The sequence below is a fragment of the Nelumbo lutea genome, chromosome 7, assembly GCF_056320005.1.
Source record: "Nelumbo lutea isolate HS-2025 chromosome 7, American lotus-T2T, whole genome shotgun sequence".
NCBI lineage: Eukaryota > Viridiplantae > Streptophyta > Magnoliopsida > Proteales > Nelumbonaceae > Nelumbo > Nelumbo lutea.
In genome coordinates, this window is record NC_142690.1 from 62,325,752 (window position 1) to 62,339,205 (window position 13,454).

The 13,454-nt window shown below is 42.2% G+C and overlaps 1 protein-coding gene across 21 annotated transcripts in view; it reads left to right on the top strand.

Annotated features, from left to right (window-relative positions):
* The window catches only part of LOC148846692 (uncharacterized), a 61,888-nt gene extending 56,398 nt beyond the window's left edge, over nucleotides 1–5,490 (top strand). For all 21 annotated transcript variants that reach the window (XR_016102137.1, XR_016102138.1, XR_016102139.1 and 18 more), the window contains 3 exons: nucleotides 3,998–4,163; nucleotides 4,631–4,700; nucleotides 5,024–5,490. Coding sequence is in view for 18 of the 21 variants with exons in the window: in XM_088954345.1 (XP_088810471.1) it covers nucleotides 3,998–4,163; nucleotides 4,631–4,700; nucleotides 5,024–5,266 (479 nt within the window). In the remaining 3 variants the exon portion in view is untranslated. The remainder of the gene's footprint in view (nucleotides 1–3,997; nucleotides 4,164–4,630; nucleotides 4,701–5,023) is intronic.
* Nucleotides 5,491–13,454: the final 7,964 nt, after the last annotated feature.

The window sequence follows — 13,454 nt, forward strand, 5'->3', positions numbered from 1 at the left end:
GCTTTAGAATGGATGGTGGAGATTAGAGGAGGTGGAGGGTGGAGATTAAACAGCTAGGTGCAGCTAGGGTTTCCTAAGGATGAAAAGAATAGGTTAAAAGGTGCCCTAAGGTTTGCTAAGGAGAGGGGAGCATGTTAATACAGTAGGAGGGGCGCCAAACTGGGTTTAGCCAATAGGAGGCGCCCTCCTGTTCTCAGTTTTTCACAAAACACCCCCTCTTAGTTGGACTTCACACCAGTTTTCCAAAAACTGCATTTTAGCCATGTAACTTCCCTAGTTTTCCATAGAATTTGCACAGAGACCCTGAGAGGTCACAACATTTAATTTAACTGGGAAAATGGCATCTTTGACTATTGTAAGGCTGAAAATACCCCTGAAATGATGCCCTTAAGGCATCAAAATGCAGAGTTATCACTTTGCACTTACGATTAGGGCTGCAGCCTAAGCCTGGGCCTAGCTTGGCCTGGGTTCCAAGCCTGATTCAGGGCCTATATTTTCTATATATAAAATATTACATATATAATATTGTATGTTAAATGTCATATAATATGCATATAATTTTATTTTATTTTAAATATATAAAATGTTTTATATAGTACATATTATAAGTGTCATATTATAATATTTATACATAAAATATTGGTTTATGTAGTGAAGGAAATCCAGGGCAATAAGGTATTGGAGATGTCTTCCAGGATGAGAATAGCAATGTTATGGCTCTTTTTTCTGCTCCCACTGGTGTTGGGGACTCATTAAGGGCGGAAATCTTTGCTGTTTTGGAAGGAGCTATGAGAGCCGAAGAGCTCAACCTTTCTTAGGTACTTATTGAAGGGGAGTCTAAGCTGGTTATTGGTTGGCTTCAAAAAGAGGAGAAGGGATGGTGAATAGGGATGTCAACTCCATGACTGATGCTTTAGCTAAACAAGGGGTGGGAAGAGACACTAAATTCTGGACTATATTGTATTTTCTTGCCTTTTTCGGGTGAGGTAAGAGAATTTATTCCTCCTTATCTGTATCTTCTACATATATGCATATGTAGAGATTATTTATAAAATACATACATTTAAATGTATGAGGCCCAGCCCTAAAATTTGCTGGACCGAGCTGGGTCTGAAATCAAAACCTAGTCCCAAGCCTGGAATTTCTGGGCCGGGTTGGGCTGAGCGTAGGAATTAAATGAGGCCCATGCTTTTTGTGCTATAGGTCAAAACCTAGCCAAGCGAACTTAGATTACACTTGTGCAGAGTTCACATTGGCGCCCCACATGCACATCTCAATGTGGATAGGTGCATCTCTTGTAGGTGTTATTGGGTGTGCTGTGGGGCACAGATGCGAATTCACTTGTGCAATATTTGTTTTAATGTTTTATGTGTTATTTATTTATAAGTAATTAAATTTTTATCATAAGATGCCATCATGCCATGGGCTTAAAGTCATTATGCCCAGAAAGCCCGTAAGCCTGGTGTGCAGGTCAGGTTGGGCCTGGGCCTAGGCTAATGCACTTTTCAGTGGTGCTAAATCTGTGCCAGCCTGGCCCATGATCACTGCTATTACTAATACTGATCTGTCATGCCCGGTAATTGTCACTGTGGAACCAAGAGACACTGTACACATATGAGCAAAGACTTCCTGTAATGAAGTTTGTTTTGCACTCCCCAAATTTTAGGTATGAAGTGGGTTCAAACTCTAGCCTAATCCCTGGAAGAAAAAAAAAGTGGAAAGTGTGCTACATCAAATTTCTCCCACTTGCTGCTGAGTTTTAATGTCAAAACTAAGAGGCTGATAAGTATCAAGCTCATTCCGTACACTTCTAAGATTAGCATAATAATCGAGTTTTTACCCCTCCCTCTCTGTTGTATATTTCTATCTTCTTTTCATCTTAATAAAAGTTTCTGTTATTGATAAAAAAAAGATTAGCTTAATAATTGTTTATATTCTTGCCACCCTGTCGCAACTGGACTTACTGCTAGAATAACTAATAACGTGTGATGTTGTCTTTCGCGGAATACAACCTTTGGGTACGTTCCCAGACTTATTTGGCTATATTGAAAAAACATAAAGTTAACACTTATCTTTATACTTCTAAGATTACATAATAATCCTTTATATTATTGTCACCCTGTTGCAACTGGAATTATTGCTAGAATAACTAATACACAACACTTATCTTTATACTTCTAAGATTACATAATAATCCTTTATATTATTGTCACCCTGTTGCAACTGGAATTACTGCTAGAATAACTAATACACGTGTGGTGTTGTCTTTCCCAGAATACATCCTTTGGGCATGTTCCCAGACTTCTTTGGATATATTGGAAAACCATAAATATAACACTTATCTTGGGTTTCATGCTATTCCATAACCATGATATTATCTAAGAACTCACCTGCTTTCAATGATCATACCCACTGCTATTAGCTTCTGGTTTGGCACTTTTCAAATACTTAAAACTTTCCTTTAGCTTTAAGAAAAACTTCCACAGATTTAGACCACAATGCATGTAATTGTCACCATTCAGTTTGATGGCTATTATTTCTCATTTGTAAACCGAACATTTCAGATTGCGCTAGATTGTTTGGTTTGGTTTGGTTTGGTTTCTCCCAATGTTCAGAGAACTGGACCAGGCATAGAACCGGAAGAGGGAGAGGTTCACGGGTCAAAGGTTCAATCACGGTTAAGTTAGAGATAGAACCATGGTGACAATATATGTCATCTTCCTTGTACAGCAACTCAGGTGAGCAAGAAAGCAGATTGAAATAGGATTACAGCCTCCGTATGTTCCTTCTTAGTGCTTTAATACAATGTGAATGGTGTACGGTTGCTTCTAGAAATGGAGAGTGAAGAGAGAGTAATAGAAAAGAGGGAGGAGGGAAACAAATAGAATAGAAGAATGGGAGGGAATAATCAACCTTCCCAGTGAGCCAGATCTATTACTTATCTTAATATCATACAAAGACTAAACTTCCCCTATTTAAGTGTGGGTGTGGTTAATTAAACTTGGACAGACCTGTAACAACATAATGAATATAAAATAAGGTAGAAAAAGTGAAAGACTAGATTACTCCTGATTAGTCAACTGACTCTTAATAAAAATGAACTAAAGATATTCAATTTTGTATATCATGAAAAAATGAATTGAAAATAATTTGTTTGGAACTTGAATGCATGATTCTTGAGTCAAACAAAACATTGCAACCTGCTTTATTGATGCAAGATGCATATAAGCAAATTAGATCAAATTGGGGTGTCTCCATATTTGATCCAATTGTAATGGATCGACGTTGGGTCACCCTTAACCGGATTGAACAAATGGGTAATGATTACTGCCTTAGTCTTCTATAACAGGGGCCTGTTGGAGGTGCATAAAAGTGGGAGGATGTTTTGGACGTTGTTAGTAAAGTGATATTTTAGGTAATTTCTGTATATGTAAGGAGTGGATTTCCTACTCCGTTGTTTAATAGGGGAACCTTAGACAACTTGGAAACTTCGCCATGGCAACTTTGTTTCTCAAAAAGAGTCTGTGTTCTTGCATTATGCAGCATAAATCTTCTTTTATGCTTCTTTTAAATAAAATCTTAACATTTGGATAGGTATTCATTAGTTGGGCACAACTTTTACTGGCTGTACACACACACACGAGGGAGGGAAAAAAACCGCTGGCTCACATGAGGGAGGGGGAGAGAAAAAAAACTTATGCTGCTTTTATTTTGAATAGAGGAGTTAATGCAACCGGTTAGGAGGTCCCTCTATATTATGGATATTTCTATGTTTGGCTACAAAATTCTTCCACATGGCAGAGATGGGTGAGGCTGTATAGGAGCTTCCCTATTTAGTGTGTTGAACAACGGTTCTTATGTTGCATGTACAAACTATGTTTTTGATTAACTTGTTGGTCTTGTATGCCCATTTGATTGACTAGTTGGTCTTCCATATATATTGCATTTTTGTCCTAATGACTGTTTTGGTAACCTTACTTGTATATATGCTTTTCAGCTTTAAAATATTCAACGGCTGTCCCAGTGATTTTTCTCTCAGCCCTTAAATATCACGTCCTCCCTGATAGGTGGACAAATATTTTTCGCCCCCTTTGGCTTCTTTCAAGTGTTGTAAATTCGCTCTACTCATTTTACTGGGATGTGGCCCGTGATTGGGACTTGAGGTATACATGAATTTCTTTTCTTATCAAATATAACCTGACAATTTCTCCTGTTTTGAGTACTTGTTCATTGCACCATATGAAAAGACGACAACCTTGTGCTAGTATTAAAATATTTTCGCTTGGCTTCTAAAATAATTTATTATGTAGTTTAGGCTGTGATTGGTTGCAATGCAAATAAATTTGTACAGTGCAAATGATTTGAGTGTAAATCTGACTTTCTGTTTCAAATTTTAGCTTATTTTGTTTGATTGCAATAGTAAATTAAGACATGAAACAGGATAAAGTAAAATCCAAAACAAAATTAAACAATAATTTGCACTTTTTACATTTGCACTCCCATGCATTTGTATAAGTGCAAATAAATTTGCACTGCAACCAAACACAACCTTAGTATTCCACTACTATTTCTTCTTGGAAACAAGAAAAAGAAAGAAAATTGTGTGCTAACTCGTCTTCTCATTTGATAGTGGCTTCACTCGGATTTTCAAGTTCAGCAAACAGTACATCTGCTCAAACCTATTGTATGGACGACAATGGGTAAGGTTTTGGCTATAATGAAATTCTGGTAGTTTGAAACAAGGTTCAAAGAATGGATACTGGCGATATGCCGGTAGGGCGTATTGGCTAGTATCGGTCTTTTTTAGTCACTTTTTTTTTTTATTTTTTATTTTGGTTCAGAGGGGCCAGTTTAAGTCCCGGTTACCCTCTGAAGTCTGAACCAGGCCTTGACCCAATACAACCCCAATAGGGGCGTACCGTGAAGGGCCCGATATGATATGTATCGACCGATAACGATTTTTTGAACCTTGAAAAGTTTTAAATGTGCACAAAAAGTAATTATGAAATGTTAAGTTTTGCAGGTTTACTTTTGGGTGCTAGGAAGCAATCTTGTCCTCCGTTGTACTTGGACATATAAGCTGTCTGCCCATCTTCGCCATAACTACCTGACTGTTTTTACTATCGCGGCCTTGGAGATTCTTCGACGCTTCCAGTGGATTTTCTTCCGTGTGGAGAATGAGTGGAATAAAATAAAGTCAGGCATGCAGGTATCCATGAGTGACATCCCAAAGGAGGAAGACAAATTAATTGGTTCCTCCAACTAAACATATAAGCTACTCAAACGGGTATATTGCCCTATAATAGCATCAATTTGCCCCCTTGATAATGATATTTAATGGTTAATTGGGTATCTCTTGTTTTAATTGCGGTAAGTCAGTTGGTATTTTTTTGATTGAAGGGTTTCTGTTTTGGAGGATGTAGTAGTGATCTCAGTGTCTTACTGGTGTAGTAAAACATCACTGTCAAATGATGTTGGCATGTTGCACAAGGGCTTTGAGTACTGCATTGTATTGTAGTTCCCTGTGAAAGGTTATCCTTATGGTGGTGATAGTTATTGATGAGGGGCATTTTGGTGACCTCGCACAATCACCAGCATGTGGACGTTGTTGACAACACAACATTCAATTTAGCAGGACAGCTCGATAAGTCAATACGTGGCACCCAACATCAAGTGAGCAGCCGATTTGGGGCAAATACGGGCTGCCATTAATACAAGCTCGCCTAAATTGTTCTGCGTGCCACACCTCTGAGGGTATTGTTGCTGTGGCCATAGGAACAATTCGACGAAAAGTGTGCCACAACCCGCAGGCTACCTGTAACCGCTGTGTGAATCTAGCAAATGGCACGCCAGCATGCCTTAAATTATGGAAACAGCTCTACAGGAGACTCAGAGGTGTTGCCTAATGACACTTGAACCACAAATAACTATAAAAGAGCCTCAAATCCACTCATAAGGGGTATGTGCACTGAAGCATTTAACCACTTTCACACATTCTCACAAAAACCCCCATACTGACTTAAGCATTTGAGTGTTTCTGGGTAAAATTTACTTGGGCATTAACACTTTTCCAGCTCGGATGTATAGATGCCAACTCGGTTGTGCACCTTGGCATTGCCAGATTAGATCCTTATTTGAGCCTAGTCACAGGACATGAGGGAGTGAATAGATTGTGCATTATCAATTGGTACTGTTTGTGGGAAACACAACAAAAAACTAGAGCTTCATTAATTTATGAAAACTTATCCATGGCCTCTTCCAATAACTCTTTTGCTAATAACAATGTCATTGGCCAAATTCCCATTGTCATGATAGGCTAGATCGACGCTCCCCTACCTCCAATTAAAGCTCAAGACAACATAAATGTGCCTTTCACGGCTATTTACACTACAACACCCCCCACGGAAGTCGACGTACAGCAATTCAACGACCTAGTATGATGTGTACAGATTATGACCGAACAACTTACGTACTGGGAGAACAGATTCAAGTCCCAAGTGCCCACTTAGTAGCAATAGCAATATCAACAACAACGACATCCTCAAGTGCCCACTTAGCAAGTGTCGCGGAATAACCAACAAATGCCGTGGGATGGACAACAGGTACTGCGTAACAGTTAGTAGCAACCACTTAACAGTTAGCAAGTGTCGTGCAACAACCACGAAGTTCCTAGGAACAACCATTAGTTACCTCATTAGAACAACAACTTGAATTGTGAAGCCCCACCTCGTCCACGGATACGTGGCCAGGTTCAGGTCCTTGATAGGGTTGACGGCCGAGACCATGCTCATGCTACAGCACGAAATGATCAAGTCCCAACAAAAAGTCGAGTTGAGGTTCCTGTTGGGATCGACGTTGCCAGCTCGATCGAAGGTACCAAGAAGCACAAGAAGTGCATGCATCATGTCGGAAGGAAGATTTAGCTCGCCTACACAAGAAGTGAAGCCCAACATGGTGAAAACAGCGTGGCTACCGACATGATTGTTTCCCTCTTTGAACCACCCTGACTGATGCGAGAAACCCCATTGGCCCCTGACTTGGCCTTGGCTTTGGAGTCCTATAGAGGTAAGACAGATCCGGTGGAGCATGCGAACAGCTTTTAGGCCCTCATCTTCCTTCATGGAGCAAACAACACCATCATGTGTATAGCATTCCCCATAACATTGAAAGAAGTCTAGCACTAGTACTCCATATTAACTCTTGGTTCCATAAAAAATTGGGACCAATTTGCCAAGCTTCAACCAATTTTCCACTAGCAAGAGAAACTCCAAATCGATGACCTGCTTGTTTAATGTCGTCCAAAAATTGAATGAAACACTCAGGGAATTCATCAGGAAGTTCAACATGGAGCGTCTACAGATCCCAGACCTGGATCCTGCTATACAACTTATAGCAGCAAAGATGGGAGTGAAACATCGCAAGCTGAAATGGGAACTTGAGCTACACCCACTAGCTACCATGGACATGTTTCTTGATGTGGCCCACCGATTCATCAAGGCAGAAGTAGTGGGATCGAAGTCTGACCATAATAGAAAGAGGAAGCAAACTAAAGAAGAGACAAGTACAAACAGAAAGAAACAAGTCTCCCAGAAGGAGCAAATCACCAAGAAATAGGTGCAGCAACTCGCCACGTAGAAGAAGCAAGTTGCCAGCCCAAGAGTTGGAACAAGAAAATGGCAATCCGTTTAAGCGCCCCCAGAAAGAGGAATTACTCTACTTCATTGAGGATGATATGTGTGGGATTCAATACCCACACGATGATGCCCTGGTGGTAAAACTACTGATAAATGACTTCAGGGTAAAAAGGATTCTAGTGGACTCCAGTAGCTCGGTGGAAGTTTTGTTTATAAAAGCTTTCAAGAGAACAGAGCTCAGCAAAGCTGATTTACAGCCTACAAATATCCCACTGGTAAGATTAAGTGATGAAGTAGTTTGCCAGTTGGCAGGGTGAGAGTATACAGACTTGAACCGAGATTGTTCAAAAGATAACTTTCCCTTACCTAGCATAGACCACTTGGTGTATGCGACATCGGGATATGAGCTATTCAGCTTCATGGATGTTTATTCAAGCTATATAACTAGATCCTAATGGATCCAGAAGACTATGAGAATACTGCTTTTATTACTAAAATAAGCTTGTACTGTTGCAAGGTCATGCCCTTTGGTCTGAAAAATGCTAGGGTGACCTTCCAACGACTCGTTAATTCTATTTATTTTTATTTAATTGGTGATAAAGTGGAATGTTACGTAGATGACATGGTTGTAAAGACTCTTTTTTTAAAGAATTTGATTTTTGATTTAGACCTTGTGTTTAATGTTTTGAGAAAGCATAATTTGAAGTTGAACCCGAACAAATGTGCTTTTGGTGTGACCTCGGGTAACTTCTTGGGTTACATCGTCTGCCAGCATGGTATAGAGGTGAATCCCAAGAAAATTCCGGCTATCTTAGACATGAGACCACCAAGCTTGGTTAAGGAGACCCAGAGGCTAACCGGACGGGTAGCAACTTTGAACCGATTTATGTCCAAATCGGTTGGAAAGTGCCTTCCCTTCTTCAAGGCTATAAAGAAAAACCAAGCCTTCGAGTGGATTGATGAGTGTTAGCTCACCTTTGACGAGCTGAAGCAATACCTTAGCTCGCCTCCCCTATTGACTAAACCCGAGACTGGGGACAAGCTCAAACTCTACGTCTCTGCGAGTGATGACGTGGTTAGCTATGTAAGAGAAGTGGATAAAACACAATGAACAATGTACTATGTAAGAAAAGTCCTACATGCGGCAAAAACAAGGTACCCCGACATAGAGAATCTCGCCTTTGCATTGGTGCTAGCCACCCGAATCCTAAGACCATATTTTCAAGCCCACACCATTATTGCCCTAATCGATTGACTACTAAGGCAAGTCTCCAGAAACTTGAGGTCTCGGACAGGCTGACAAAATGGTCAATAGAGCTCAGTGAGTATGACACCCGGTACAAACCGCAACTAGCAATAAAAGCGCAGGTCCTAGCAGACTTCATTGTCAAGTGTACCTTCAGCTTGCCACCGCCTATGATGGCAGAACCCAAAGCGGAAGCTTCATCCAGTGTGGCACCACCTCTAGCTCGCGAGATAGTAGGCTGGGACAAGGAGCCCTGGATACTTCATGTTGATGGTTTGTCTAACCAAGGTGGAAGAAAAGCTAGTTAATACTCTACGGGCCTTGCGAGGTAAAGCTAGAGTATGCACTATGGTTTCAATTCCGAGCTTCAAATAACGAGGCTGAATCTGAGGCACTATTGGCTGGCTTGGCACTAGCAAAGGAAGTGGGAACTAAACTCCTAGTAGTTTGTAGCGACTCGCAGCTAATCGTAAACTAGGTAAATGGGGACTACGAAGCCCGAGAGCCCTCTATGGTGGTCTACTTGGCCAAAGTAAGAGAACTCCTCACCAGTTTCAACTCTTGGTACCTCCAACAAATTCCAAGATTGAAAAAGACAAAGGTTGATGCCCTTTCTAGACTTGCAAGCATGATTGACTCGACAAAATGAACAGTCTACATAGAAGAGCTACCTCGCCCCTCGATAGAAAATGGGGGTGAGGAGGTCGCCAATATAACCGATGTAGAGCCAAACTAGATTGACCCGATCTATAACCACCTGAAACATGGAATGTTACTGACAAAGAGGAATGGAGCTCGGCGAATAGAATGAAAAGTAGCTTGCTACGTGATAGTAGGCGAGCTTCTCTATAGGAGATCCTTCACACTACCCTATTTATGAAGTTTACGATGAGCTGAAGCAGACCAAGTCCTACATGAGATCCATGAAGGCCTCTGCGGAGGACACATGGGGGGCAGGGCCCTCGCTTAGAAGGCTTTACAACAAGGATACTACTAGCCCACCACGAAGGCAGATGCAACCAAGCTGGTTCAACGATGCGACAAATGTCAATGGCATGCCAACATCCTACACTAGCTAGCCACCAATTTAAGGTACTTAACCAACCCATATCCATTCGCACAATGGGGCATAAACTTGGTGAGCCCCTTTCTGTCGGCAAAAGGATAGAAAAAATTCCTGGTGGTGGTAGTAGATTACTTCACCAAGTGCATAAAGGCCAAACCCCTAGTCACCATAACAACTCGCAATGTCCAGAACTTCTTTTGGTGAAGCATAGTCTACAGGTTTGACCTACCTAAATTATTGATCTCAGACATTGGGAAGCAATTCGATGACACTAAGTTCCGGAATTGGTGTACATAGATGGGAATAAGACAAAACTTCACCTCACTGGCGCACCCTCAATCTAATGGACAACCTGAAGTCAGCAACAGAGCCATTCTACGTGGCCTCAATACTTGACTCTCTTGAGCTAAAGGTTTGTGGGTGGGCAAGCTACCTAGCGTGCTATGGGCCAACAGGACCACCATCAAGACATCAACAGGCGAGACACCCTTCAACCTACTTACAGGACTGAGGTAGTGATACCAATTGAAATGGTGGTCCCCACACTACGATCTGAAGTACATTGAAGAATCAAATGAGGAAGACGCGAGCCAACCTTGACTTAGCATAGGAAGTTAGAGACCTCGCCTATATTCAGACTACAGTGTACCAACAATGTGTAGCTCGATACTGTAACACCCGAGTCAAAAAACGCAACTTCAAGGTTGGCAACCTGGTACTTAGGAAGGTTATGGTATCCGAGCTTGGGGTGGGGAATCTTAGCCCAAATTGGGAAGGCCCCAATAGAGTTTCTAAGACTATAGGTGGAAACACATACTAGCTCAAAATACTCGATGGGAATGTTGTGCCCCGGGCCTAGAATGTAGACAACCTGCGTAGGTACTATTCTGATAACAAGGTGTTTCGAGCTGCGAGCTCACCCGAATCAATTAACAGCTCGGTTCCCCATTATGAAGATCGATCAACAGTATTAAAGAAAAACAGAGTTATGCTCTACAACAGAAGTGAGCTGAACAACGTAAAGTTAGCCAAACAAACAGAAAGTACTGCAAGGGACAACTACTTTTATTAACAAAAAGGAGGGCCAAACGACCTTACAAGAAAGCGGACCAAGTGGCCATTAAGAAAAAAAAAAAGAAGGAAAAAGAGAGAAAGAAAAAGTTCAGAAAATACAGGGCATGCATGCCCTAGAAATCTTACAAGAGCATCAAGCCCCCAAAACAATAAGGGAAACCACCACCATCTCCATTGGACCACCGACCGAGCTGCAGATTGAGCTACTTATCACCACTGACATCATCTCGTGCCTCCTTGTTGCCTTCGTCCTCGACCCCCTCTTCGCCATCTTCCTACTCCTCCTCCTCCTCTGGGTTCAAGGGCTCTTCATCCACCAGTGTGACAAGCTCGCGTGGGATAGAGCTGACATTGAGATCGAGATACAAGGATTTGAGATAACGATGACACAATTTGAATCCCATCTTCATCGATGGGATACCATCCATTGCCCTTTGCTTCCTGTATGCGGGGGACTACAAGTAAGAAGTAATTGCCTCCTCTCTAGCTCAATCAACCTCCTGGGCACACCTAGATTGTGACTTGTTAAGCTCGCACCAGGATTGGGTCAGCTTGCGCTGTTGACTCAGGTTCACGTTATAAAGGTGCTGGCTCTCCTGACACTCTCCCTCTAAATCGATCTCGAGCCTCTGCACCTTGGCGTTAAGTAGGCCAATGTTAGCCTGCATACTGGCTCTTTCTTTTTGCTTAGAGTGAGCACGGTCCAACATGGCTTGACTATAGGTGTTCACCTACAAAAAGCAAAAATGAAGTGAGATGCCTCACAAAAAGAAATCAAGAAGTTTTTATTAGGAAAAGAAACAGACCTGGATGATACACAGGTCAATCAAGCCCCAGTCTCGATGAGGACTGCCGCATGTCCTCAAGAAGAAGTATGCCCTTTCCCAACTGAAGAGCTAGGCGAGCATCGCTTGACTGATCAATAACAGACACATCAGGAATGCTGGGGATAAAGGGGGGGATGTAGGACACGTAAGGGCTACTCTCCCGCTCCTCCTCAGTGAGCTACAACTTTGGCGGGTGTTGCTCGGTGCACATCGGGTCCCCTTACCTCTTCATGTCGACGACTGGAGGGGTCTCGGACGAAGAAACCTCCCCCTGGATGACCTACGCTTATCTCGGCGCTTCTTGCGAGAAGATCTCAACTCCTCCTCGGCTGACATCATAGAAGACATGCTCGCCATATCTGCAGATGCAGACAAAGATTGAAACATCAATAGCCAAGCTAACATGAAAAAGGAATAGGCAAATGTACAACCTAAAGAGAATATGCAATGTGCGACTTGACAACGGACCCACCTATATAGCTTAGTCCTGCCTGCGCAAGCATCAGCTCACCTCGAAACTCTCCAATCCTAACTCGTTCCTGGGTGAGCTGCTGGACAACAGCCTGTAGCTCGGCGTCCCTGCACTTAGAAACTTTTTGGAAACTACTGTACTAGGTAGTGTCAACATCCCAACCACCATTATTCTCAAGGAAAAAGAACCTCTACTTCCAGCCGCTAACCTTGTTAGGAAAATTAAAAATCTTCCTCCCGCTGCGGAAAGGAAGGTAAACACAAAATGGGCCAAAAATTCTTTTCATCTGTACTCGAGCTGAGAAGGCCTTAAGACTAAAAGGGAAGCCCAAGTGGTGGCATCAACTGATCAACCCAACCAGTGTCCTAGCCCTGTTTGGGGTGATTGACCTTGTGATACCCTAGAGCACCTCAATACAACAGTGATGAACAGATGAAGGGGGAAACGGAGGCCAACCACAAGTGACTCCTCGTAGACGTACAACTCCTCCTTGCCATTGTCCTAAGGATAATGACTAGCATTAGGCTCAATCCAACGATACTCGTCAGGAATATCCTACCTCTGACATATCTCAACTATTTCCTCCCCAAATAACTAGGTCGGCTTGAATGAATCTATCACAACCTCTACCTCCTCCCTCCTGCCTAGTAGGGCCCCACCAAAAAAGGACTTGTATGAACCCTCACCAGAGGAGCTCGATTCCTCATCCGACCTACCGCCAAATGGCCTATCTTCGGCAAAACTATGAGACATGGCGAAAAAACAAAAAATACTCACCAGAAATGCAAAAGAGAACCAGAAATGACAACAACATCAAACGGGATAGGGAGAAGTATAGCTCGCCAACGAAAAATAGAGCTCACCTCAGTAGACCAGTGTTGGAGACTAACTTGCAGACCACCCTCCTTCAAAAAAATCCAAAAATAGTGAACACGTGTGGACCTCACCAAAGGCCCCCATATTTATCGTTTGTGGGAGATGGGATCAACGGTCCAGATGAAAATGACAGCTGGCAGAGTTGCGCTTCCAAGAATCCAACGACACAGATGCAGGACAACATGGCACGTGGGCTCACCCGTTGAGCATGCCAATTCAAAAATTAAAAAATAAGCACACACACTTGGTTTGAATTTAA